The sequence below is a fragment of the Harpegnathos saltator genome, unplaced genomic scaffold (assembly GCF_003227715.2).
Source record: "Harpegnathos saltator strain DR-91 unplaced genomic scaffold, Hsal_v8.6 scaffold674, whole genome shotgun sequence".
Classification (NCBI taxonomy): domain Eukaryota; kingdom Metazoa; phylum Arthropoda; class Insecta; order Hymenoptera; family Formicidae; genus Harpegnathos; species Harpegnathos saltator.
This window is the reverse complement of record NW_020230509.1, coordinates 32526-60263: the sequence shown is the minus strand read 5'-3', so window position 1 is coordinate 60263 and position 27738 is coordinate 32526. Positions and strand designations below refer to the sequence as shown.

Sequence of the window (27738 nt, the reverse complement as noted above, 5' to 3'; positions counted from 1 at the left end):
CCTCTTCTTTTTTCGCATATATCGCATATATATATATATATATATATATATATATATATATATATGTATGTATGTATATATATATATGTATATATATATATATATGTGTACACACACATGCACACACCCACACACACCCCCCCACACACACACACCCACATATATATATATATATATACATATATACACACACATATATATATATATATATGTATATTTTTTTTTCATTTACCTAATTTTTTACGTACCTGTTAATAGTTATCATTTATCGTATAATGTACGAATATATGATACATTTCAAACAACACCCCCGCCGGTTCCGTCGGGGGCAAGAATCCACGCAAAGGGATCAGTCAGGAGGCGACACACACACACTTAGCCGTCATCACGAATGCGCGAAATGTCGCGTCCTACGAGAATGAAAGGATCACAACGACGTGTAACTTCGTCCGTTTCGAAATTTACACTACCGATTGTCCCCACCTACTGAGAGCGCAGCGAGATCTTAGTCAAGAAGGGACTTTAAACATTTGTCGTCATTATGTGCTGACACTGAGTACATCATGTAAACAGTCGATCGTCGCCGTTCCGAGAAAGAATAATAAAACGGAAGAGAAACGAAAGTATGAAATACCCGATATTACGACACGTAAAATCATTTGGAATTCACTGATCGCCATGTAGTTGTAATCGCTGTTATTCTTGCTGTTGTTATCGTCGTCGCGTTGTCGTTATTGTTGTCAAAGAATAAAATTCCGCGATTATCTGCATCGTCTTTTCTTTTTCCACACTCCTTCTTGCAATAATTCTGCCATTCCAGTCACAACTAATAAAATGAGTTACAATAACGTCAAGAATGCCATCGTGAGACACTTTGTTTCGCTAACAACAATAATTTTTTGCATGTAGTACATGGACAATCGACGTAAACTAAGGGTTAACAATCGGGTAGCATGGTACTGTACTTCCACCTGGAACAAAATAAGAGAGGGCATCTCAGAGGGCATCTAATTAAAATTTTGTATCGAGGAAACATTTACTTAAAATTTAACTGTGACAAAAGACATAGACTTCAAAGAACAAAGTTTACACGCGCAACATCGTATATATGAAGATCCGAAAATGTTTTATTTTAAAGTTAGAAACAAATATAAGAATGATAAGAAAAAAATGTCCTACCAGCTCAGGGGCGGGCACGCGTTGTAGGTGTATTAGTGGCAGGAACTGCATTATTGGAGCTACCTGTCAGAGCATTACGTCGTTCTATCTCCAATTCACCCAGTTTCTTCCACAATTCATCTCTTTCCTTTTCTCTCTTCTTCTCTCTGTAATTCACGATTGTTAAGGAGAACGCCAACGAAATTTTGTTCTTTATAAAATATATTTTTAACACATAAACTTTTACGAATTTGGCTTAAACTTTTATATAAGACTTAATTGTGTCGAAAGGTAAGACGTTAAGAAGAAACAAAAAATTTCCGTTCCAACGCCGCAAAAATAATTAACTACAAACTATAAGAAATTTCTTAAACTTGGGCTTACTTTTGCCTTTCAGACTTATAGCTGGCAGTAAGTTCATCGAAGAGCTTGCTGTTCATCTCCATAAATGTTTTTAAAACGTTATAAACAAGAGCTATAATCGTCTGATTCCAGTGCTCCTTGCTAATTCTGTACAATGCTGGGAACATGATCCCCATTATTATATGATTGTTCTCCTCAATTAGAGACATTATATACTCGTTATTCCAAAAGTACAACGCTCTCTCCGCAACCTGTAACATACGCAACACCGACGATTAGGTGTTACTTGCATCATATCGGATGAACTTGTGAAAACTGACATGACGCAAAACACATATTCCATCTATTCCTCGCTTACCTGAAAGTGTGGTGAAGATACGCAACGTGCAATTTGCCTGAATAAAGGTTCCTGTATTTTAACAAATTGGACAGGTTCTATAACGTCCAGTATCTCCTCGATTTCACCGAGGAACATCACCTCCTTCTGGCTGCACGTTTTAGGCCAGAATTTAAGGAGGCCTCGTACAACTGGTTCTGTTAAAGTTGCATCTTTTTCCAAAAATTGCACCACACAATAAGCTAACTGCGCGTGATATATCGATAAACATTTCACTTTATGCAGTGGTAACAGCACCTACAGAAACAAACAACAGCGCAGTCGTTTTGAACGATTGTCGCAACCGAAAAATTTACGCGACTAAATATATTACGATAAAAACGATACGAAGAATTATGGAGCATCGACTACAGTTCTACAATATAATCGTACCTTAACCAAAAATTGCTTATGCTCTACTTTCAAAGGAAGAGCAAATCCATTAATAATGCTACCCAAGATTTCAAGGAGTTCACCAACTCCATTGAAATGCTCCGTTTCGTAAACAAACCTAAAATAATGAATAATGAATAAAGTGAGGCACACACACTGACCAAATTTTCAGTGCAAATTTAATATGAAATCAAATCTCGATACATTCAAAAAGTTTAACATAAGTTAATATTTGCACGTTTGAATAGGTACCTCAGGAAGATGTTGTTTATTTGTTTACGAATGAAGGCTCTAAGGCCCAGGAACTTGCCATAAATACGATGCAAAACCGTTTTCAGGAAATCTCTTTCCCTCGGGTCTTCCGAGTCAAATAGATCCAATAACTGAAACAGACAATAATATAGAATAACACTTATATACTTTAGTTTACTATATAGAATATTTTTATATTGGAAAAATTACTAAAAGTATTAAAAGATATTATATTAAGCAATGATAACGCAGTGCGACTTTCTCTCTCTCTCTCTCTCTCTCTCTCTCTCTCTCTCTTTTTTCTCTTTCTCTCTTTCTCTCTCTCTACCTGTAACACGAATTTTTGGTCGATAACTTTCTTGCCAATAGCAGGTTGGAAATCTGAAGATTCGAGAAAACGGAGGAAGACTTCGTAGACCAGCTGAAGATGAGGCCAGCTCGCCTCCAGGGTCGGATCGTCCTCTTCTGGATCAAAATCTGGATTTTCACTAGGTGGCAACGTACGGAATAGATTCGCAGAAACCTGTAAGCAGTAATACAAAAATATGCTATATAACACTTTCATAAAATTTTCAAAGTGTATCTGTAAACGTATCAATTTCACCACCAAGTTTCAGTAATTACCAATTTATTATACTAAACACACATTGTATAGACTAAGTACACATTATACTAAATACATATGTAAAGATGAAGATTATTAAACTAAAACGGAGAATATTTTATATCGCTTGTTCTCCAAGATAATACTTCCAAGAGATGCAAGACATTAAAGTAAGAAAAAGTTTTAATTAATTGCAACTGGCTTCTTCAGTTATTAAAAGAGAAAGTGAGAAATTCAAAAACTCTTCAAACTCTAGTATTTCTTCTTAACATAAATTTTATTAACTGCATACCATCTTAATAGTTTCCGGATAAACAGGTTCGGTGAGGACACCTCGTCCCGCCGTGATGTATTCCACCAATTCATTGAGCGTACTCCGTTTAATTTCCTTGCCTTTGAGATCAGCCATTGGATCCATGAAATCGAACGCCACGCAGCATTGCCGGAGCTTTTTGATAAACAGCTCCTCTTGCTCTGAAGGTGTAACATCTGTAAGGAATAAAATGATATTAATGTAGAGATGGTCTTATCGAAATAAGGAAATAAAAATGTAAAGTTAATAGGGCGTATATTTCGCTTAACCACACGCAGCATACAGGCCCAAGGGCAAGGTCAGTCTGACTGACCGCTGTCCGCTCGCAAGCTTTTCTGTTTTCGCGGGGGGGGGGGGGGAGAAGCTCTTCTCCTGCCGCGAGTGATTGACCGTACCCCTCGCACGTTACCACACCTCGCACGTGTGGTTCTAGGAGTCGGCATCCAGCCATTACTACCCGAAATCTACGTCACATTCGAGGGAACCAAAATCCGCGTCTCGCTCCTATTTCTAAGATCACTACAGTTTCGGTTAGTCTGACAACAGGCCGTCCTCGGCCGTTCGCCTCTTACTCACTATCTTCCGCTCTTGAATCGATTTCCTGCGAACCTATGGGATTGTAATCTTTAAACCATGGCTTTATATTTGCCACTTCCCACGTACTTTGGTACGGTCTCTGGGATATTTGACATCCTTCTATGTCTCGGATAATATATCGATTATTCCTAAGTCGACTATACGATCTACTATACGATCCGTGATAAGCTGGACTTGATTTTCCTCCAGCGGTCTCAAAGTTCCTAATTATGGCAAGATCTTCCTCTTCATATTCTTCCGCGGGTTTTCGCTTCTTATTTACATTAGTCTCGTTGTAGGCGCTCGCTTTTACAATTTCATCCGCAGCTGTCGATCACATCTTTGTAAGGTCTCTTGGTTTGGGTTCAGACTGTTCCTCTATGTATTCGCGCAAATTATCGACTATTTGGCTACGTTGCGCTACTCCGAACAGCAGTCGGCTAGGCGTGTCGCCGGTGACTCGACTAACGGTTCGTTGCAAATTCGATCTCTTCTAGCGATTTATCCCAGTTTTTCCCGTCGTATAACTTTCCTAGAGCCGGTCCTAAAATACGATTGTAACGCTCGACTTGACCGTTCGCCTGTGGAGATCCGGTAGCCACTTTTATATATTTAATGTTCGCTTCGTTCACAAACTCCTCGAACTCGTTCGATGTAAAACACGTGTCACGATCGAATATCAGAATTTTCAGTCGGCTGTAAGCACTAAAATAATTTTTGAGACATCTTGTTTCGCGCATAGTAGTCGTCTTTACCGTATAAAATCGCAAATATTTCGAAAACGCATCTACGATGACGAATATCTACTTTTTGCCGCATTTGTTTTATCTACAGAACCGAAATGGCCCACGTGCATCGTGTCGAAGGGAACGCTTCCCTTTTCTCTCACGAACATAAAGCTTTCCACCTTTCCTGACGGCTTCGAGAACGCAAAGCACTTTAGACAGTTCTTTATATGGTCCGAATTTTGGCTTTCGTCTCTGGAAACCAGTGTTTCACGCAACAATGCATAGGTTTCTCCATTCTGAAGTGCCCAAAATCATTGTGATATTTATGGAGTAGTTCCTACTCTATCGCTTGAGGGACATAGAATAATATTTTGTCTCCCCTTTTTCGGTATACGAGTCCGTTCCTCATCTCATATAGACCGTCTCCATAGAGTCTCATATAGACGTTCCAGACGTGCTCGTAATTCCGCAATCCGTTGATCTTATGACTGACAGCTGCTAAATTAAACTCAAACATATTTGCCTCTGCGATCAGAATATTGTTTACGCGGCTTAGCGCATCTACATGAGGCATTCTTTTTCCGGGCCGATGTTCAGTCGCGAAATCATAATTTTGTAGTTCAAGAACCGAACGAGCAATCCTGAGATTAATATCCTTTTTGTTTAACGTTAAAATCAGCACGTTGCAATTGGTGACTATCTTAAGTCGGATCCCTTGCAAATAAATACGAAACCTCTTTATAGCGTAAATTATCGCGAGTGTCTCGAGCTCGTAACTATGATATCGTGCTTCAGCCTCAGATGTCCTTTTTGAAAAATAAAAAATCGGGTGGAATTTTCCGTCAGATTTTCGCTATAAGAGCACTGCACCGAAACCTTGCTTACTCGCGTCACAGTGAAGCTCGGTTTCGTCGTTCGTACGAATTGATTGATAAAATCGGACTGCAAGTTAATTTATCCTTCAATGTTTCAAACGCATTCATCTACTTTGATCCGAACTCACTAAGTTATATAATGATCCAGCAATCAACGAAAAGTTTCTAATAAATTTTCTAAAGTAGGAGCCTAGCCCCAAGAAACTTTGCACGTCACGAGCACATCTGGGAGTCGGAAAATCTTTTACCGCAGCGATACCTGAATCGTTTGGACGTACTCCTTCCGCCGTAATCGTGTACCCTAAGAACTCGATCTTTTGACAATAAAATTTGCACTTATCCAAGCGCAACTGTAATAAATTTTTTATGAGTATTTTATAAACTTGGCGCAGTACCTCTAAATGTTGTCCGATCGTTTTTGTTGCAACGAGAAAGTCATTCATGTAGACGACATTACCTTCCTTTATCAGATTGCTAAAAATTTCGTTGATATACCGGTGAAAACGAGCGGGCGCGTTTTTCAGACCGAAAGGCATTTCCAGGTATTCAAATCGTTATACTCCAAAGGATATAACGAAGGCCGTATACCTTAGAAATTCTACTGACTTGATAACACTGCTCGAATCTAAAATTTTGTCCGCCGTTCACTGACACTCGACGCGTTTAAGATATTCGTTACCGCTGCACTACTATTCCACCACACTGGATATCTGCGTGTGCTCGCTCGTCAATGCCGTTGTTGTCTGTTTTTTCTGCATACACTCTCGAACACGATGGTCGGTCGCTTCGCATTCGAAGCAGGAACCTCGTTTTCTCCTCGGCTTGTCGTAGTTCCTCGCGAGGCGTCCCAATTTGTTACAGTTGTAACACTTCGTCGTCGCATCATTCCGTCGATGTTCTGCTTTCTTGATGACCGTCGTCTTGGGCAGTGGCTTACTCTGAAGAACTCGAACTCTTGGATCAGTGTGGCTTCTCTGCTCAGGAGGGAGCGTCACTTTGCCGAACGCTCTCATAAGATCCTCCTTCCGCTCGAAACAATGCATGCGCGCATGGTTGCGCAACTGCACATCTGGAATTCCATCGATCAGATGTTCCACTATCTCCTCCTCATCCAGTAGCACTCATCCGGCTAGTATGATCTTGCTGAAATAATAATTGCTGAACGATGCGCCGCTTCGCCAAGTCCTTCTCTGAAAGCGTCTCCGTCTACCTTCTTGCGAGATCTTTTCTTTCCACCGTCCACTCAGATCATACTTGTGTAATCTCTTCATAAGTTTTATCTTGCTTCCTTTCTGCGAAAGACCCAATTGTCCAAGCGTGTTTCTTAGTTGTATAATTCTTTACTCTCCATTTCAAACAAAATCCGCGTCACGCGTAACCGTAATTGCCACTAACTCTGCATAAGCCAGACACTAAGTCTCGTAGTCCTAATCCCGCGATCTCGGTTGTTACCGCGTGATCTCAGTCCTTATTCCACTTCTGACCAACTGTAAAGATGGTCTTGTCGAAATAAGGAAATGAAAACGTTAATAGGGTGTATATTTTGCTGAACTATACGCTTGCAGGCCTGAGGACAAGATCAGACTGACTGACCGCTGTCCGCTCGCAAGCTTTTTTTGTTTTCGCGAAGTGAAGAGGTTCTTCTCCTGCCCCTCGCGCGCTTGTCGCGCGTTACACACCTTGCATGTGTGTTTCTAGGAGTCGGCATCTAGCCCGACTCCTCGTTGTTACCCGAAATCTACATCCCGTTCGAGGAAACAAAAATCCGTGTCTCGTTCCTATCTCTAAAACGTCGTCTACAATGGCAGTAAGCAGTAAGAAGTAAGCGTAAGCGGTAAGAAATAAACTAACCACAGTCGATTATGACAAAAATAATCAACTGTGATTGGTCCATTTCTTACTGTTCACGCTTATTTCTTACTACCATTGTAGTTTACTACCATTGTAGACGACGCTTAAGATCATTACATGTCTGAAAGACTCTTCGAGTTTTACGACAAGGACATCTTTGAAGTTTATGGAAGAGATAAAAACACACGTATACACATCTTCACTGTCGATGAACATTGCCGGTTCATTACAAAATAAAAAATTCTTTTTTCTTTTCGAGCGATATGAAATGTAATAGTGTTACTGAAACGCAAATTTCGAGCTGAAATTTGCGTATGAAAGACAGAACTGCAGAGCGAGGAGAGAACGAGGACAAAATCGATATCGTTCGCTAGGAGTAATCAATTTATTGAGAGCAACGAAATATACGTACGCCATATATTAATAAGACGCTTGGCTACTATTTTTAACCGTTTATTGGTAATAGATAAGCGAATAAATGTCCAATAAAACGTTATCATTTCTTTTGCCTCTAAATGTGTAAGTAAACAATTTAATTGAGCCGATAAAAAGCGGAGCCATATAAGCCATCCTGACAATACGGCGCGATAGACTATGATGATATCGCTGTACGAGCAAATTATGCAGAGTGCATCTTCCAGCTGGTTATCTTTCAGATTTCTCGATGAGTTTTTAATCAATCTCGATTGAGAAAACCCGTAAAAAGTTGTCACGATTACGAAACATAACGTCAGAAAAAAAAAAGCCAGTCGCTCTTGCATGTAAATCAGATGTAAATCAAGTTGCGTCTTTAATTCCGCGAATTTCAATTTTCTCACTACTCGGATCGACATCAATCAACCACTCTGATTTGACACATGTATCGATCCCCCTGATAGAATTAAGTAACTTAAAATCTCGAACAAGGATCGAAATACAGATGTATTATATCATACTCGTTCACGCGCACGTTAATCAGCTTATTAATCAAATTGAGACACGTACAGCCCGATTACCATAACAATGTTAACGATCGACGCGTTGCAGTTATCCTTCATCGACACGCCGCGTGTCCACGCCATCCGCCGAGCAGCGTTCTCTCGAATATCGCAGCTGTGTCCTTAAATTACGGAAGGACGAGACGAATCGAATATATCGCCAGTAAGCGCGACACGTCCGTTCTGAAAATACCTACCCCGGGGTAGGGGGTAAAGGCACATTCGTGACGTCACGTGCACTCGCTCACCCCCCTCGGGTTCTAAGTAATCATCAGTGCACAAGCCGATATTTTGACGCTCCGAACATTTAAAGACCTACGAGCCGACGGTCGAGATGCAACGAGAGGGAGGGTGCAAGGATGAAATATAAGACCAGTTGCGTCTACGTGGGCGAGCGAGGCGTTAACCCGGTTAGTTAAATTTCGTTTTGTCCATCCATATAGCCGCGGCGTATAGTATAGTTCAACCCCAAAGAACACCGGAGTTATTTTGTCGAATATTTAAAGAAGCGAAGGGCGCGCGCGCACGAGAGAGAGAGAGAGAGAGTTACGCGTGCACCTAATTCCAGATCTCGGCAGAATGAAACAATCGAGGCTTCCTTTCTGAGAGAGTCCACGGACGAACAGATTTATCAAAGCAAAGTTAATTCGAGAACAAAGTCCTGCACGAGCGAAAGCCCTGCGTTCCCGAAGACAAAAAAACCACCTAATTTCGATCTGAAACTGTGAGACTGTCCGCAGCTCCGAGGTTCATTACTGAAGAAAAATCGAGTCTGACTCGATCGAGGAAATTATTCGTGGCTGATGGGCGGCTCGATAGATGCGGGACACCCCGTGCAACACAGTCAAGGGGTGGCTGCACGTACACATACGCACATACACACAACGGCTAATCAGTTTTTGCTTCGCTTCGGGATGATGGCGCGGTCTCAATGTCCCGCGGTAACTTCGCTCTTCGTAATAGCACATGGCGTGGCCTCGATGACTTTATTGAATTATGCCAAACTCTCTCACCCACTCTCATTCTCTCACTCGCTCGCTCGCTTGCACAAAACCGCGTCCTACATGAAATATTGCCGCGGAGGATGTCCATCCTGAGGAAAAATTGGCAGCAATCTCCGCGTTATATTTATCCACCGAGATTTCACCCCGAGCGCCATCGAACGAGGTGAGCCGCCAAGGTGGAAAGGGGCGAGCGAGCCATCGAGTGGCGAGGAGTGACGAATGAGCGGAAAAAGGAAGAAGGACGCGACGAGTGACACAGATTACGAGTTTTGCGCGGCGGGTCGTAGGTATCCTTGAATGGCGACGACGCTACACGGAACGACACGGCGTAGGTCGAAATAGTGAGTCGCGCTAGGTATAACGACGAAGCTTGTAACACGTCCAAGATGTATTTAAAATTTTCGCCGCCGTCAGGTCGCGAAACCGAACTATTTACTGTCGTCACACATAGCACGCGCGATGCATTCACGATTGCGTTCGCGAGTCGCGTCTCTGTGAGCGATCACGAGATATCCTTTCGCATCCCGTCGCCTTGGGACTTGTTACTCGATTATCCGCAGGGCCCACGCGAAGAGACGCGGAATCGTCCTCGTCTCCGCGTGGAAGAAATTCCCGAGGTACTTATCTTTCCTCTCCTTCCGGTTTTCCTCGCGTAAACTTCATTGCCGCTATTTTGATAGCTGTTCGATAGATCGACGAAGGCGAATTCTCTCGTCTCTAGTCAAGCGCTTTCGTCGTGGTCGCCGTGTTTAAATCAACGCGTCCGGATTTTTAACGACTAATCTGGTCATTTTTCATGGTAGTTTGTTGAATATTTTCGGTCATCGCGACCGTGACAATCTCCGCGCCGAGTTGGTCGAATCGGAATCGAGCCTCGAAGTGTCTCACCGGCGGGCGAAGTTTCATATCACGTGCACGAGCAAGCCAACGCGAGATCCCTAACGAGGTGAGGATGTAATTAATTTTTCATCCTGTTTCGGGGCTTTAATCGATGCCAGACACACGATTCCTTCATCGAGTACCCGCGACTTCTCTCGTTAGGGGGAGCGAGCGGAGCTGCGCCCTCAGTTGAACGGCCTTAACGTGATCCCCGTTAAATCCGATAAAAAGAAGGCGAGAGAGAAAGATTTTTCCGTATCCGTCTCTCCGCGTCGGTCAATACGATTCTCCAATACCGGGTAAGAAAGACGAGGAAGAGGAACGAAGAGGCTCGAGGAGGAAGAGAAGAATGAGGAGAAGCAAGAGGAGGTGAAAGGTCGAGGAGGAGGAGAAGAAGGAGAAGGTGCACCGAGAATCAGCCGTCGAGACGCGGTGCGGCGCGGTGCGGCGCGGTGCGGCGCGTCGCGAAGTGCTCCAAAAATAGCGTTACGCGCGCGCGTTCGCCCCGTCGTTGTTCGTTCCCTCGGCGTTACGTGCGCCTCTGATCATCTAGCATGCACATATTTATAATTTCATTCATAACGCGACACGTACTTTCATGTGACCATGTCACGCACAGCGCCATCGCGAAGAAAACTGTCCCGCAAACTCGGGGAGAGGGATTCCCGATCCCCGAGAGAAAATCGTCTTTTCTCCCTGATTCCGCGAGATCGAGATGGCATCAGTGATGCGTATTCCATTCGATCTCGTTGCTATCGATATATCGGTCCTGCGATCTTTTCGCCGCTCACGCCACGGTGTCGCTGTTTTTCTCGCGCTTTCGAAAATATAACAATATTCCGCGATTTCTCTTTACATTGAGATATTGTTCTCGTTAATTATCGACGGCGAAATTACTCAGGACTCATTTATCAAAGTGGACCGCTCTACGTCAATTACCGTCGCAGCTCGTCCGTTATTCGGGTAAGGCGGGGAAATCGAAGATTCGTCTGGTGATGGTGCAAAAGTGCGAGCTCATCCGAAGGCGGCCGTCGCGGTTGCCGGGGGGAGCGCATGTCGGGAACAATTCGGTGGTGAATTATGCGCTCGTCGCGAAATACGAGACAGATTATCGATACCGAGCCAGCGAAAAAGAGACAGAGGGGACAGGCAAGTGGAAAACAGAGGGTTTTCACAGAGTAAAAGCGGGACGTGTTATAAAACAAGGTCGAGAAGAGAGAGAGAGAGAGAGAGATACCCGGTATTGCTCGAAAAATCGAGATAACTAAAGGCAAACAATTTTTTCAAAGTTGTAAAAATACAGGGAAAAAAATAGAATGCATGAAATATCAAAACGGCAGAAAATAGGCGGGATGAGAAGAGAAATAAATAAAAAACAAAAAGAAATAAAAAGAGAAAGAAAGGGAGAAAGAAAGACCACACCAAGAAGATAAGAGGATTAAGAGGAGACCGAAAGGAAAGGACGTCAAGGGAGAAAACAAAATAGAGACAGAGAAGGACGAGGAGAAAAGGGGTGAAAAGAGGGGAAAGGCAAACGAGAAGGGGTAGAAGCGCAAGAGCAACGGGAGGAGAAGGGACAAGAGCAGGGTGGTGGAGGAGGGCGAAGGTGTAGAAGCGCGTTCCGGGCAGGTGGTCGCCGACATTCCGGATCAATACTTTCCACCGCTTCTCTTCTGGGGGTACGTCAGGTAGTCTCTTCGCCCCCTTTTCCGCGACCCTTATCCCTCTTGCTCTTGCGCTAACCTTCCCCGCCACCTTCGTACTTTCGTGCTCTCCCTCCCTCCTCTCATCCTTCTCCTTTCCCGCTGCCACCCGCATTGTCGTCCATCGCCCGGTGTCGTCCGTGTCGTTCGCACTCGAAACTTCTTACCTCTTCCTTTTCCCTCTTCCTCTTCGTCTTCCCGCCTCGCGATCCTCCCGACCTTCCTTGCACCCATTTCGACCTGACGCTTTTTCCCCCGCCTCTTCGCAGATTTTCCCGATATTTCCTCCTCGCCTGTTATTTCGCCGTTCGTCGCGCTATTCTTCTCTCGCCCTTCGTTCGTCCCGTCACTTATCTCTCGTCTCTCTTGTCTCTCCGTATTTTTCAGGTACGAGCGAGAACAGGGTATGCATGTCGAATCTATACGGGCCGACACGATACGTTTATGCTTTGACGTGTTGCCGGTGTTACACATACGCGAGGAAACGATATTCTGCCCCCGGAACGCGGTTTGCCGAATCCGATCGATTCGTTCGCGAATATTTCAACATCGCGCCCTAAGATCCGTCCGTTGTAACTCTATGTAAACGGTGGCTGCAACAGCCGCGGGAACGGAGTGTCGAAGATGTAACATGACACTCCGCATAATAATCGAAAATAAACCCTCCGCGTAACGGTCGATTAACGCACGAACGATACTTTTGGTTGTGTTATGCGGTATACGAGAGCGACTTAACGATCGGTGCGAAAAACGACGTCGGCGGCGATTCGCCCACGTTTCGCTTCTCGCTCCGCTGAAGAGCGCACTACCGTCCTTGTGCTGCGGTCCTGATCTTGGCAGTGACCATGGCCATCGGCGACACCGTCAATTAGGCAGAAGTTGTGCATTCACTCGCAAGCGAGTGCTTCGCAGCGTAAATATAAATGTCGCGGCGTGAGGCTCGTCTCTCTCGAATCTTGTATTCGGCAGATTCGTTATTATGTGGGAAATTTATATTTTTTGATGGAGATTCGGCTCCGAAATCTATTAAATTTTCCCCTCCACCGACAGAAAAGAGATGGGAAGGCACTCACGTCTGCCAAATCATTATTGAGAGGCTTGTTAATTTGAGGTACCTACGCGTGCAAATTATCGAAATATTCTCCACGTATTCGAGTGTCAAATTTTGCGCGATGTATTTCGCCCGACAATTTTAATGTCTTCACGATAGAGTAGAACAAAAACAACTCGACGATTAAAATATAAAAATGCGCGGGACAGATCGGACGAAATATAAAAATCCTGATAAATAGTGCAAATATCATGTAGCATCACCACAATCACGATACGAACATGCACACACTGATATCCATTTGCTCGCGAAATAAAAGAAATGAAATCTTGTTTATACGCGCGATTTTCGGACCACTCGAAATCGATATTAACTCGACTAGCTGTTTCGAGCAAATTCGATTTGCCGGAATTATCCGGATAAGCGAATTTTTAAATTAAATTACACGCGGTGGTTAAATTCAAATTCAAACCTGTTTAATTGATAACCAGGAATTTATTTTCGCTGTCGGGCTCGACGCATGTGATAAGCATTTTACTAACGAGATGAAAAAAAAAAACAGAAACAAAAGAAGAAATTCAGAAAGAGGAAAGTGGGGAGAGAGAGAGAGAGAGAGAGAGAGAGAGAGAGAGAGAAGGAAAAAAGTACAGGTTGAGCTACGATTCACGCTGGAATTCACGATAGCTTAACTCGAAAAATTCATCTTCGTAAACCGTTAAATTGTTTCTCGCGACAAATTATTGGTGTTATTACGAGTAAATAACAGGTTCCTTAGTCACATCAGTTAGTCATATCCCACCGCTTCTGTTTCTCTCTCTCTCTCTCTCTCTCTCTCTCTCTCTCTCTCTCTTTCTCAGCGCGCTCTCGCCTCCTCCTTAATATGGACCGGGAGAAAGAATGACGACGTGACACGCGCGAGAAGCGTCTGGACAAAGAGCACTATTAATGTTCCCACTTGTGCATGACGCATAATTAAACTGTATGTTTACATGTGACGTAATGGCCTGGGAGCGTACGACGCGCGCGGCTGTATTTTTCACGGAAAACCTGCCATAAAACCTGCGACTTTTCCTTAACCCAGTAACGAGCGCGCGCGTACACGAGTTCTCCTTGTCTTCAAGTATTATCACTTTTCTTTCCTTTTACGTAAAGAGATACAGATATTGCCTCTATCGTTCTAACGTTTTATCCGCGGGAAACGCAGCAGCATTAACGTGCATGCAAATTAAAAGGATTATGCGTCAATTTCGCCTGTTGAAAGATAATTCGCACGTAACAATTAAATTTACGCGCATTATACACGACGTTGCTAGGCGCTGAACGTAAACGAGAAGCCGGGATTAACCCGCTGGAAGTTCGATCCGTACGACGCGAGTTTATCTTGCGAAAAATTTAATTTAAAGTCCAACTTTCCCAGGAATAATGTCGGGGACTACAAAGTTACGACAAACCACCGTGTTCGATTATACTTTTTTATCAGGCCGGATACGTCTATACATATAAATTTTCTCATCGGTTGACCTGTTTATTTATTCGCATCTCGTTATTCATCGCGCAGAGACTTATATAAAGTCTCGTGATTCTTTGCAGCCTTCGTTCTTTTACCAAGATACGAATTTAAAGCACCTCGCGGGGAAATGAGCTCTTCAATTATTCGAGGTAAGATAACGCGGCACTCCTCGATAATAATATTCGCGCACTCACGATTCGACGCGGTCGAGTACATCTCCGATTTTTCCGAGTATTTTAATATTTAGAGAGAGCGCGTCCGCGCTACTCAGACGATCAATACAATCCTTTTGGGGGGAAAAGTTTCTCGAGCTTTTACGTTTTATTTTTGTTTCGTTCCAACGGAAGAGCGAAAAAATCGGCGAGAAATCAGAGATCTCCTCGCGAACGTGAACGCGCCGAGACCGTCGTTAGTGATGCATCTACGTAACCAGCGGCTCTATGCCGTACACGACACAACGGTGTCGCGGATTTTCGAAATGTCGTCGATTGCTCGTTGTCATCTGTGGGAATTCACTTTCAAGCACCGATGGTCGTCGGAGCGTCGCACCGTGCTTTACGCTCCTTCACTCAATTTGCGCCGTATTCGAGCGCGTCATTGAATACGGCTCCTCTTTCTGTCTCTCTCCCTCTATCATAGGTTTGTGACGTATATCGAGATACGACAAAGTAACACGCGAGTGAAAATGTCATCCAATGTATCGGGCGCCGAAAGGAGTACGTTAAAAAGGATGTGCCGCGCGCCGAAACCGTAAAACTTTTATTTTTACGAGCGCCAAGTGAGAAAGAGAGCGAGAGCGAGAGCGAGAGAGAGAAAGAGAGAGAGAGAGGGAGAGAGAGATCGTACGACAAGATGCGTTTTTACTACGGAAGTAAGGTTAAACCATCCGACCTCGTTTCCGGCGACTACTATTCGTCTCACCACCTGGAGCTACCCTCGTTTTCTCGCGCGGCGATTCTGGCGAGTAATCGAGAGAAAGAAACGGCGAAACAGACGACATCGCGGAAAAGTCCAAGCACGGAGATAAATTTCGCAATTGGAATATACGTTATCCAAAGGGGCTGACCGCGAATATGGGGAGGGGATGGGGTTGGAGCAATACAAGCTCGCGGTGTGAGATTCGAAGGTTAAGTATCTCGGGAGTGTAAACGTTATGTCGCGTAGTTGCGAACTTTGTGAAACGCGGGGAAGTTTCGTGAGAGGTAAATAACACATCTGCAAAATTTCAAAAACTTTATGCGTTTGGATTTCAAAGGTCATTTCCTACGTGATTTTGTCCATTGAATACGAATCCGACCTTAGAATTTCTCTATCATTTTCGAGATAATTACGTTTAAATAGCCAAAAAATGCTGATTTTTACTATATTTAACCGATTATTGCTAACAAAGTAATTTTTTTTCAACAAATTCGCTAACGGCATCTTAATGTACTATTCGTTCTCTTTAAAGCGACAGTAAAATTTCCTAGAAAATTTTCATTATGTGAACAATGATGTTTAGTTGGTGTATAGTATAACTTCTAAAGAATCCTACCTTTGTGCTTTCATTTTTTCTCACTGTGTACTATAAAGTACTATATTTTCTTTCATTTTATTGGTTTTAATTTTTCATAGTTTTCATAATAATAAATTTATCAATTCAAGTCATGCTAGAGAAATAGACTGTCGCATAATACCTATAATGTGCTTTGAGTTTCATAGACTTCAATATCTTCATCAAAAATAATCGTAAAATAAAAAATCTTATATGATTTTAAAAGGGAAAAATAGTGAGCATGCCGTTAACATGACGTTAGCGAATTTGTTGAAGAATTATTTTGTTAGCAATAATCGGTTCAATATAGTCAAAATCGGCATATTTTGGCTATTTAAACCTAATTATTTCGAAAACTTGATGTAATAGAGAACTTCTAAAGCCGGATTCGTATTCAGTGGACAAAATTATGTTCACAACTGTCCCTGCCGAGGCACGGAGAGGTCGAAGGAAAAGTTTGCACATATATTACACAGGTCTGCATAATTTTGCGTTTTGGATTTCGAAGGTCATTTCCTACGTAATTAAAAAATTTAAAATTGCGTAGGAAATGACCTTTGATGTTTTTCTCTCCGTGCTTCAGCAGGGGGAGTTGTGAATATTCCCTGACGATTTGTACATCATAGCGGCCCCGAACGAATGCAAATGGCGGAGAAGGCGAGAGTGTGCGGATAAATAAAATTTCAGACGATCGTTTTCCCGGTGCTGAATTTTTCTTACTTTCGTACAGAAAAAAGCAACTCCGCTGGCGCGATTGAACGTCTCGTGCAGACCTGTGAAGCAGACGAAAACTCGGCTGCAGGAGCAGGAAGATCCCTGTAGGAGATCCCCAATCAGTCACTTATCTTCTCCGTTATCCCAACCGAGCTTTAATATAGCTGAATGTGCAGACGATCGGTCGCGATAACAAAGAAACCACTTCTCATCACCGAATTCGTCATCCGGTTCCCATCCGGTTGCATGAACCGAGATGTTTTCCGCGTAAAGGCGAAAAGATTTCAAGTTCGCCCACGGGTCGACGTATCCAATATCTATTTTATCGCGTGAATCGACCCCTTTCACTCGTCGGTGCGCGAAAAAATTCGGAAAATTGCACGCTTTTCCCCGTTTTGCGAACAGCCCTTTTCCGAAACGCTTCGGAACGGTCTCGGGGAACGCGTACCTCCACTTCGTGAACGCACTCGTGCGAAGTATCCCGCATTTCGATGGGAAAAAAGACATTTCGCAGGAAGATATCGTGTCCAAAAATTGATTCGCACGTCGGGAAACTCGGAGGATGATGGAGATTCGGACGATGAAGGTTCTGCTGTATCAAACATTGTTCATTGGATACGGCGATGTGTTGCCTACTCGCCAGGCGAAATGTAATCGCGTTATCCCCGCAGACTTGACAAAATCTTTTTCTGTTGTTACCGCGAACGGTTCCGAAAGTTTTCCTGCGATTGCTGACGCAACGGTGTTCCTCTCGAGCGGTGATCTCTCTGACAATCACGTTTGTTCTCGCCACGAGTCGCGCGCGTGTCCGATAGAAGGGTTAATGAAGCCGCGATTAGTGAGACAAGCGACACCGACAAGCGGAACCGGCCTAAAAAGTGAGAACATTTCCTCTCGCGCGTGCGAGAGAGAGAGAGAGAGAGGAGAAGAAGACAATACCGCGAATGACGCTGCCGCTACACACTTCGTTACGTTACGGAAAGTAAAATCCCGCCCGACTCGGTTAACGATCCTCGTGAATAATGTATAAACAAAGAAGGCTCGTTCCCCAAATGGTCCGGGGCTCTTTAAATTAATCGCTCGCTCTCGCTCTCAATCTCTCTCTCTCTCTCTCTCTCTCTTACTACTGGAATATTTCACGTCTGGATTTATATTCAGGCGACATTGCCGATCCTCCGCGTGCAATCACTGCGATTTGGCATATAATTTGGCAAATAATAAGAGAGATGTTCTTTCTTTCTTTCTACCTCCATACCGCTGAAAACAGATGACAGTGCGAGCCGATAAACGAACGGCTGGATAAAATACGCGTCGGTTGAGTAACGTGTTTTCGCACGTGAGAATATTTACGCTTCGCAAAATCCGTTACGACCAGAGCGATGTATCAGTATTTGCGTTAGTTATTTCAAACGCGCACTCTCTTACATTTCGCGAACAGTATCGATTACTCTATTGCCATCTGCTTGAGGAGAAAAAGTTCGCCTGATTTATAGAATAAACTAATAAATTGATAGATAAAAATGGCGTACGGAGAAAACGAAATACGCATGAAAAGCTAATGAAAGGAAGAAAAGAGAAGAAATTGATCGTGTATCAAGAATTCCCGAGCAGAAAAAGGAGATATATAGCAGGAACAAACAAAAAGGAAGAAGAGCGAATTGCACAAAGTAGTTAAGATCGAATCGACTGAAATATCGCGAGAGCGAGTGCAGTGAAAGGAAGTGTAGCGAGTTACGCGCGCCAAATGAGAAGAAAAATAAATAAACGTCAAGCAGCGAGCGAATAAGCTAAGGTATCAGCCGCGCTATCTTCGCCTTTTGATCTACAGGGACATTTATACCGGTATGTTTCCCAGATAGTTTTCTTGAAAAAATCGTTGACGTTCTTCCGTCTTAAACGCGCGCTGCTTGTAGATTCGCACAAATCGACTTCGAGCCGTCGATCGCGACCGAGTTGTTAGTTTTAACGGAATTGCATCTTGGATTTTCGGGCAGTGCGTCGCCGGGTCTTGGGTCTTCTCGGTCAGACGCTTCAAAGTGAAAAAGGAACAAAAGCAGAAGAGAAAAAGAAAATGAGAGATCGACTGTTGACGCTTTACCGAGAAAGGTGAACGACACCGCCTGTATTTTATACAATCGCCGGTTCGACGTTGTGGCCGGCGCCGCAGATTTGTGGGTCAACCGATGGACGACGAGAAGGGAGGAGGAAAGACGTCTGTGTGCCTGTTAGACGGCTATGTACGAAAAATTTAAATCCGATATCACACGGCGCAGATACCGAGGGAAGGGTGTGGTTTTTCGGTGTCGTTCACCTTTGCCGATCGACGTTCTTTTTTACAAAAACGAAGAATCGCGTTGTTGTGGAAAAACGCAAGGAGAAATAACACCGCGAAACAGACTGGCATTCGCGAATATGTTTGAAACATCCGAACATGCACATTTCATATGATAGCTTCAACATCGGAAACATTCGAATGTAGACACATTTCAACGGTCCTTCTCCCCCGCCATTGACCAACAACGAGAAGGACGATCGCGCGCGACGGACAGAATGCGAGTAGAAATTGCAGAAACGCTGAGATTCTTGAGCCATCGCTGTTTCCGCCTCCTCTTTTTCTCACAACAACGTATAATACCTTACAGTTACGTGGAAGAATGTTTATCGTTACGAACAGATATCTCTCATCTCGCACGTGAATCCATTGCTGATCGCACCGCGCAGTCGACCCCGCGTTCCCTCCTTGCCGAATGGGAGGGCATAGCTCTCTTTTTCGAACCTTTCAGCTCCGCCATGTTGACTTTTAGTTCGCTCCGACGCGACTTCGTTCAGATGGCAGTGTTGCGAGCGCGAGAGAACGTCCTCGCGAGAGGGGAGTTTCCGGCTAACGGGACCGTAGTCACGCATTATCATCCTTATGGCGAAGATAGAATCGCGTCAAGTCGCTAAAGAGGAAGAGGCCACTGCAAGTGGCCGAGCCGGCATCCTTGAAACGCACTTTGAGCGCGCAGGATGATCTTTCTCTCTCTTTCCCTCTCGAGTCCAGTGAGTGTCATGTCGGCATTTGTCGGCTATATCTTGTCGAAAAGAATTGTGTACGAAACTGTGAAATTGTGGTGTGTATGTGTGTTTGAGCGTGTGCGCGCACGTGTGTTAACACATTGGTCGGTATCTTAAAAATTAAACGTACATCGGGCAGAATAACAATAGCAGCGAATCAATGTGTCATCTGATTATCGCCCGGAACTTTAAGCGTAAGATCTCGTTAACTTGATCAATTTTCTGCATTTTTTGAGCGAGCGTAATGGAAGGAAGTGTAACGAGTTACGCGCGCCAAATGATTCTCAAGCAGTTACCGGATATCGCTGACACCGATATCTGATCGTGCACTTTCTCTTGCGGCCTCTTCTCTTTCTCTCTCTCTCTCTCTCTCCGTTGATCTTTAACACCCCGATATAAATTGATTTCGATTTTGCACAAGAGTGATTTCGGCGTAACACGGTTAAGGTAATCTCTCGAGTCGCAATCGCATCGACAAGTTCGTCGCGAACCTCGAAGCGGACGATGGATTTGCAAGAAAGTTAACGAGACCATCCTGACGCAACATTAAATACAAACACGATAAAAGATAATTTGTATGCATTTTTATATGTACGTCTCGCACAACTAACACTATGTACGTTATATTATGACGCAGATCTGTTTGACAACATACAGGTTAATATTAATCCCACGGGGAACACAATCGATAAGCACGAGCAAGCAGGGGGCCAAAACGCAGCAAAAGGTCGACAAGAGAGCCGGTAAATACACCAACGTCTTTAATTAATATGCTAATAATGAATAATATAATATGCACTGTGTTGGCATCTTCTTCTACATTGTATAGCGACCAGATGGATATGAAATAAATAGCACTGCCATCCGTTCCACGAGAAAGTATTTTCTGGTTTATCAGCATATTGCTCACCTGCCTGACTGGCTAATTAATTTACAATTGAATCGACAAATGCACGTTGCATCACGTTTATGGATCGATCATTCGGATTTATACTTGTCCGATAAACGCAACGATTAAGCGACCGGCTCTTGAAAAAAGCGAACCTGTCCTGATAAATTTTTCAAGTGACGACAGATGAGTGTGAATGAGATGGCAATATCGATGTTGTGTCGTAATGTCACAAGAAAGTATCTCCCAGCTTGCCAGGGCACAATTTCTTTTGCATTTGTTCTGCGAATATCGTGCATATCTTGTTTTGTTTTTAACACGACTTCTATAATAGTTGCAGCGAGATGAAGACCATGGTGAATAATGCGCACATATGTGTGAGCCTCGTATGCGTCGCAGCTTTCATCCTCGTGAATGTAGCGTGGCTGTTACACATATATTTTCCTCCTCATTGCATCAAACGACCGACATCGTTTTCCTCTTCCGAACACGAAGACTCGCCGTCTGATGCAGATCCTCCCTCTGGAGAACTTTCCTCGTCGAGTATGCAACAGGTTTTAATGGGTAATGGACATTGCGTCCGAAGATCATCCTCCTGTCGCGATCGCATCGCGTCTGAATCCGTTACGTCATGTTTACTTCTTTACATATGCGCGGCGGCGTTCCTGGCTTCGCATATCGTAAAACAACTCGCACGCGGCGTCGAAGAGCTTCGATGGCTTCTCCTCCAAGTGTCACTGTCAACGCGCGAGAGACGTCGTGTGTGCAGTATATGCGTGTGCCGTAAATTGCGATACAGGCAGACCAGTAACGAAGGTAAAGAAAACGACTGGAAAATATGAAATACATTCCGTTCACGTGTCATTCTTGAGGAGAACGTGATTGTGAATGCGAATGTGGTGCGCGCGGGCCCCTTTTTGTTCGCCTTTGTGCGCCTACCGACGAAAATGCGATTCTACGCGACTGTTGAGCTCACGCGCTATCGCCGATAACCAAGTTTCTCGCCCACGCATGTATCGCTGCATTCACGATCGCTGTGATACCTCACCGCCTCGAAAGATCACTAAGAATCCACAACAGGTTCGTCTCTTTTCGCTGCAATGCGCCGTCAGATGGTTAAAGGTTGCGACTTAGAGGTTCTCCTCTAAGTCCCGGTCTACAATGGTGATTTAAGCTTTAAGCCGTAAGAAATTAACCAATCGATTATTTTCCTCATATTCGACCGTGATTGCTTAGTTTCTTATAGCTTAAATCTTAAATCACCTATTGTAGACCGGGACCAAGCAAGTTCTGCAATGCATCCCAATAGGAGACCTTGCTCCAACAATTCTCGAGCGATGTGTTTTCCTATGGGACACGGAGTACGTTGCAAAAGTTACCGGGAAGAAGTGTCTCTAATCGTCTGAAGGCACGAGCCAATCGAGGACAATTTGTCACGTGCGAGAGTACACAATTGTTGTGAGAGTATTCTTTGGTGTCAGGCTCCGAATCGCAAAATTTACGTGCGTTGAGAGTCCCGTGCTCACACTCGTTCGAGAAACTAGGACTACCGGTACAGTGAACCGTTGTTGCACTGCGTATCGCTGCACTTCGAAATAGCACAGCTACGTTTGACGTCATTTCTTCTGCTAAAAAGGACGCATACTTGCACTGGGCGACGCCACAGTTTAACTGAAAATCACAAGCTTAACGCGACATCTATTAGCGGCGGTACGATGTCGACACATTTGATATCACAATTAGCTCGCGTCCGGATATCATCCGGGTATTCACAAATTCAGAAGCCGTTTGTGACGAGTTTTTTTTAACATCCAACAGATGCGCGCGAATGTCAATATGCGGCTGCGGCGTGAGACGCCATTTTTCCTGAAACCTACCTACGCAATCGCGATCTTCGGTCTATAAAATATTTATTTCACGTCTCTTTTGCTCATGTACTTCCACGAGAAGCTGTTCTCGCCGATCGTATCGTGCGATTCGTCATGGAGCACATGGAAACGAGACTGCTGCCCAATCACGCCGCTAAAATTCGCGATGTGTGGACGATTATGGTAAAAACAATCTCTGTCGATCCTTCGTGAGGAATTTCTCCTGTAAGATCCACGGTAAGTATGAGCGATATGTATGATATAAAACCATCAGATGATCGCAGAAACGACAACGTTACCATGGAATCGCTAGGCAGGCGCGCGACAGCTTTTTGCTCGAGACGATTCATTTCGCATGATTACTGTAATCAGTCGTTTTTACCGTGACCGACTTGACTTCGACACTTGCACGCTCCTGGATATTCGTTTCGCTGTTCGGACGGTCCACTGACGCGTGCAATTTGCAGATTCCAATGGAATAGAGAGGAGTCGGCGGGTTCAGTTCGTTCAGAGGCATGAGTGGATAGCCCTATCGGCCAGAGTGCTGACGAAACAGAAGTTGCCGGCATCCTACGTGATCGTCTGCCAAACCTCCACGCATGATTGTTCCTCGTTCACCGAGTGCTCCTTCAAAGTGAGATTTCTTCAGACGTTCTGCATGTGGAACCAAGGATCGGAGAACATCATCTATTTCCTCATCGGCAATGATGGTCACGTTTACGTCGGCAGGGGTTGATATAGAGTCGGTGGACGTACTTCCGGCTATGATGCCCGGAATGTTGGCGTTTCCTTCATCAGTACCTTCCACAAAACGTCGAAGGCGCAATTGACTGCGCCGCGAGCCCTGATGGAAAACGGCGTCGAGCTCGGCAAACTCTCGGCCGACTACAAACTATTAGCAAAGCGACAGATTGAAAATTATGGTAGCGAAACTCCCAACCTTGAGGACGCTTTATACGATGTTGTTAAGACGTTGCCGCATTGGTCGCCCGTTCCTTGACAACGCGAATAATTCAGTGCACGAGGGACCGCGAGAGCTGAAGGAGAAAGACGTCTCGAACGCGACAGTAAGATTCCGATGATGTCGAGATATCGATTTACACTTATCTAAACTGCAGCTCTCGTTCTCTCCTTCTTAGGACACCGTTCGAATTATGAGGTTATCTTCGCATTATCTCGCCGGTACTTGACTCGCGATACTACACGAAGCAGCCACGTTGCGCCTTGATAAAACCTTTCTCGCGAATACGTATGGGTCGATGGATGCTCGCATGGTGTACGAATAGAGGGATACGAACACATTAATAAGAACGTTTCTCACGTGCGATTATTGCGAGTGAGAACGCGACTGCCGCTTATGAGATTTCCGCGAGTACGCCGCGGCGCGTTTCTCAATAGCGATCCGTCAATCAATAGCGCGCGGCAACGTGTCGCGCGCTATTGCCAGAAACAAATAGCTCGTATGTTTATCGACGACGAGCGCGCGGCTCCATATGCATGCGACGCGGTTGCTTAAGTAAGGAATGACAGACTCACTGCCAATTATTCGATGGCTTCAAGGATACTACGTTTGAGCTGTGTGCCTCCGCTCGCGAGGAGGCACAATGGAAGTGCTCCGGCTGGAACGGATGATGGCTCTTTGTATCAGCGCTCTCCACCCTTCGTAATGCATTCCGACATGACTTTGCGGCAGAATCGAGAACCATTTGTAAATATTAAATCATTATTCGCGGAATAAAGGCGCAGTGAGTTGAGATTGCGAGTGATTTACTCCAGGTATTTGCACCGAAGCGATAAATGATTTCCAACAAGCGTGCGTAACGGCGTGACATTTTGGCAACCCTCAGGTACGAATTGTCCCACTTTCTCAAATTGCTTATGAAAGGGTTTTTGTCTTATAATATATAAGAGACAGAATGCTTTCGTTGGTACGATTCAGAGTCGATCGATGGTTCTAAGTAACGCGTCAATTTATAACTATGACTATTAGTTCTAGATATACGTGGACTATTAGTACAAATGTTCGCCTCCGTCTTGCCTCAGTAATAATCCGCGGACACAGACTCTCTCTCTCTCTCTCACTCATATACCACACACACACACACATACTCTCACTCTCTCTCTCTCTCTCTCTCTCTCTCTCTCTCTCTCTCTCTCTTCCCGATATGCTCAAAGAGATGTTTAAGCGAGACGCGAAGCATCTGTACTCTGTACGGTACTAACCTTTGAGCTGAGGTAGCTGCTGAAGCTCGACGTCCTGTGAGTTGCGATAACGAGAGGAGCCCTGCGACTTCTTGGACTTCTTCTTGAGGGATCGTTTGGCGAAGGGGTCTATCCGGTCCACGAAATTCCCGGGCAGTGACGACATTTTGGCATTAAAACGGAGGCACTGTGGGGAGTCGGCGACGCTTCGGCGGTGAAGCTACTACGAGCTTGGTGGTGCACGTGCGGCGTCTGTGATGCCCCGGCGCTCACACCCGATCCGTGTGTCGTCCTATCCCCGGAGCACAGAGCGTCTCACGACTAGAAAAGATCGCTTTCACCCCGAGGAGGCCGCATTCCGTCGTGACAGCGAGGGCGACAACGACAACAACGGGAACAAGAACGTCGCTAACGATGACGTCGAAATCACTGCACTCACAAAAGAGAGTATAACACTAACCGATACGCGATATTGCGCCACGGACACGCTGTCGCGCACGTGGTGACGATGGTGGTGGTGGTGGTGATGATGGTGGTGGTGGTAGTGGTGGTGGCGGTGGTGGTGATGGTGGTGGTGGTGGTAGTAGAGTGGCGGTGCTGTTTTACGGCGATCGCATTCACTCTCTTTCTTTCTCTCTTTCGGCTAAGCACGACTTACTGTTCACGCGATTCCAAATAGCCGACGAGCACGCAGGAAGAAGAAGTCGTAGCGGTTGATGGCGGCGGTGAAGCAAGTATAATATTAATAGTAGCAACAGTAGTAGTAATAGTAGTAGCAATAACCGTAGCAGTAGTAGTAGTAATAGAAAGAGGACGAGCAATCCGTCGACAGACCCGAGAAGCATAGCACACGACCCTTTAGTCGTCGTCGACGATGACGACGATCACTGCGTTCTTGCCCATGAACGGAGTTAACGGGGACGACGATCGCCCGAGCGGAATTCGATTTGACCCGAGTGCACGTTCGGGTCTCGTGCGGAGTGCCTCGCCGGCACACTCGCCACCGCCTCTGCCGCCTCTGCTGCCGACGCCGCCTCTGCCGCCGCCGCAGCTGCTGGTTCCGGCACGAAGGGGCGCGATGATCTCTCGCTAGGCGTTGTCACACGCGGACGCACGCCCTGTCTGTCTGTCTGTCCTTTCTTCCTTCCTTCCTTCCTTGCTTCCGTGAGCGCTGTCTCCCACCTACACGGTAGGCTTCGTAGTACGTGCTCCTACAGCCCGGCTTAACCGTAAAACGCGCTACCTGCCCAACAAGAGCCGGTCTTTTCCGGCTGTGCCCTCACGCTCACGACAAACGTGGAGGGTGGAGGATTCGATCGACGACGACGGCGGCGCCGGTCGGTGATGGGTAGCCGTTAGCTACTTGGATAGCTATTTCCTTGCTTGGTTGCTTCGTTGACCGCTTGATCGTTCCTCGTTCGATGAAGACGAAGTCCTCCCGCACTCTAAACGCAGCACGGTGTCGGTAACACACACGTTCACTCGCTCACGCAAGCAAACGCGCACGTACGAAGGCAGGCAGGCAGGCAGGCAGGCAGACAGGCAGGCAAGCAGACAGGCAGGCGAGTAAGCACAGGCACGCACGGTACGTAGTCTCGCGCGCGCCGAAGGAAGTCGTCCGCGCCGGCAGCGGCGACGGAGAGAAGCACCGTTACGAAATAGAACGACTCGCGTATAGCTGGGCGCACGTCCGTCCGTCGTATAGTAGTAAGTATGGCCGCGGGTAATGTGGCCGTCGTCGCACACTCACACACGCACACACACGTACGCACAAGCACACCCGCGCACGTATATACTACACTACACGCGTACGCACGCACGCATGCACGCACGCACGCACGCACGATGCTCGATCGCCGCTGCTTAATCCACACGGAGCGGAGCGCGTTAACGGGAGGGCACGAGAGAGAACACGGGTGTCTACCTCCGCCTGTCTGCGCGAGTTAACTCCTCTCTTTCTCACGCGGTGGCCGCCGAAGAACTCCACCTCGTCACGTTCGCACCTCCGGACGCCGACGCGACGACCACGTTAGGGTAGACGTACGTTTGCTGCCTCGTCGTAGCGCAGCACTCGGCCGCCATCAGCTGCTGCTCGCCGCGACGTGGGGGCCTCTCTCATTTTCTGGCGGAACGACCGCGAGCGACCGTCAGGCGCCGAGAATCGCCGAGACGTGGCCCGACATCGCCCTGCGCCGCTCGCTGCTCGCTGCTCGCTGCTGCTGCTGCTGCTGCGTATTCTTTGCCCGTCCGTTCGTCGTCCGACTGACCGCTGCCGCTGCTATCAGTACTGATGGTACTGGTGCTGCTGTACCGCGCCACGCAGCTCTGCCGCGAGAGAATTTCGCCGTCCGTCACACCGCGGCAACACCGACCGCGCCAGGCTGCCACCGATCGCGTCGATCCCGCGGACGAGGGAGCGAGCAAAAAAAAGAGAGCCACGAGAGTGTATCGCGCGCACGCACCGCCGCCCTCTTCACTTATTGAAAATCCGTCAAGAGGTTCCTTGTGTGCCTGAAAATAGTAATGTGCGCTCGGCAATCATCGGCCGGAGATGGCCGATCGCCGACGGACGCGTACGAGTGCGGCAGGTGGCGCGACGTAGTCGCGCCGTCGCGCATCAACTTTTCAAGCGCGCCCACCGGGCCACCGCGCGTTCGGCCAATGCCGTGCGCCATCGCCTGCCACCTCATTGGTCCCTGCCCGCGCTCAACGATCAATGCTCGCGCCTGCCAACGCGCTGAAACGGAAGACGGCGTCGCGCATGGCTTCGATCCGTTACCGACGAATCCGACTTAATCCGCATTCAAACGGACACGCGTCGCTATGCGACGGCATGCGCATGGAAAAGTTGACCAATCGTC

General features: G+C 45.9%; 2 protein-coding genes across 9 annotated transcripts; one reads left to right on the top strand and one right to left on the bottom strand.

Annotated features, from left to right (window-relative positions):
* Positions 1–509: 509 nt before the first annotated feature.
* On the bottom strand, positions 510–27433 carry wdb (serine/threonine-protein phosphatase regulatory subunit widerborst). Of its 2 annotated transcripts, XM_025305105.1 has the most exons (10): positions 25536–27433; positions 24899–25306; positions 3439–3635; positions 2871–3065; positions 2543–2673; positions 2291–2408; positions 1880–2155; positions 1543–1772; positions 1180–1325; positions 510–971 (listed from the first exon to the last, which is right to left on the bottom strand). In XM_025305105.1, exons 2-9 carry the CDS (start codon positions 25041–25043, stop codon positions 1184–1186), a joined length of 1434 nt encoding a protein of 477 aa, XP_025160890.1. In that variant the 5' UTR covers positions 25044–25306; positions 25536–27433; the 3' UTR covers positions 510–971; positions 1180–1183. The 2 variants fall into 2 exon arrangements, with proteins under 2 accessions (XP_025160890.1, XP_011152293.3); XM_011153991.3 differs by lacking the exons at positions 24899–25306; positions 25536–27433 and adding an exon at positions 19534–19616.
* LOC109504583 (uncharacterized) lies at positions 19719–24431 on the top strand. 7 transcript variants are annotated; one of them, XM_025305111.1, is made up of 6 exons: positions 19719–19903; positions 20576–20661; positions 21142–21371; positions 21516–21623; positions 22758–22912; positions 23143–24431. In XM_025305111.1, exons 1-5 carry the CDS (start codon positions 19871–19873, stop codon positions 22886–22888), a joined length of 588 nt encoding a protein of 195 aa, XP_025160896.1. In that variant the 5' UTR covers positions 19719–19870; the 3' UTR covers positions 22889–22912; positions 23143–24431. The 7 variants fall into 7 exon arrangements, 2 of the variants coding, with proteins under 2 accessions (XP_025160896.1, XP_025160895.1); XR_003113890.1 differs by having other exon boundaries at positions 19724–20493; positions 20748–21623; positions 23143–23309; positions 23405–24431; XR_003113888.1 differs by having other exon boundaries at positions 20748–21623.
* Positions 27434–27738: the final 305 nt, after the last annotated feature.

Coding starts and splice junctions, on each gene's coding strand:
- LOC109504583 (XM_025305110.1), top strand. CDS start 19,871: ATGATCTTTCTCTCTCTTTCCCTCTCGAGTCCA. Junction 19,904..20,575: donor CTCTTTCCCTCTCGAGTCCA/GTGAGTGTCATG, acceptor GACAACATACAG/GTTAATATTAATCCCACGGG. Junction 20,662..21,141: donor AAAGGTCGACAAGAGAGCCG/GTAAATACACCA, acceptor CTTCTATAATAG/TTGCAGCGAGATGAAGACCA.
- wdb (XM_025305105.1), bottom strand. CDS start 25,043: ATGTCGTCACTGCCCGGGAATTTCGTGGACCGGATAGACCCCTTCGCC. Junction 2,674..2,870: donor ACCAAAAATTCGTGTTACAG/GTAGAGAGAGAG, acceptor TGTCTGTTTCAG/TTATTGGATCTATTTGACTC. Junction 2,156..2,290: donor ATAAGCAATTTTTGGTTAAG/GTACGATTATAT, acceptor TTGTTTCTGTAG/GTGCTGTTACCACTGCATAA.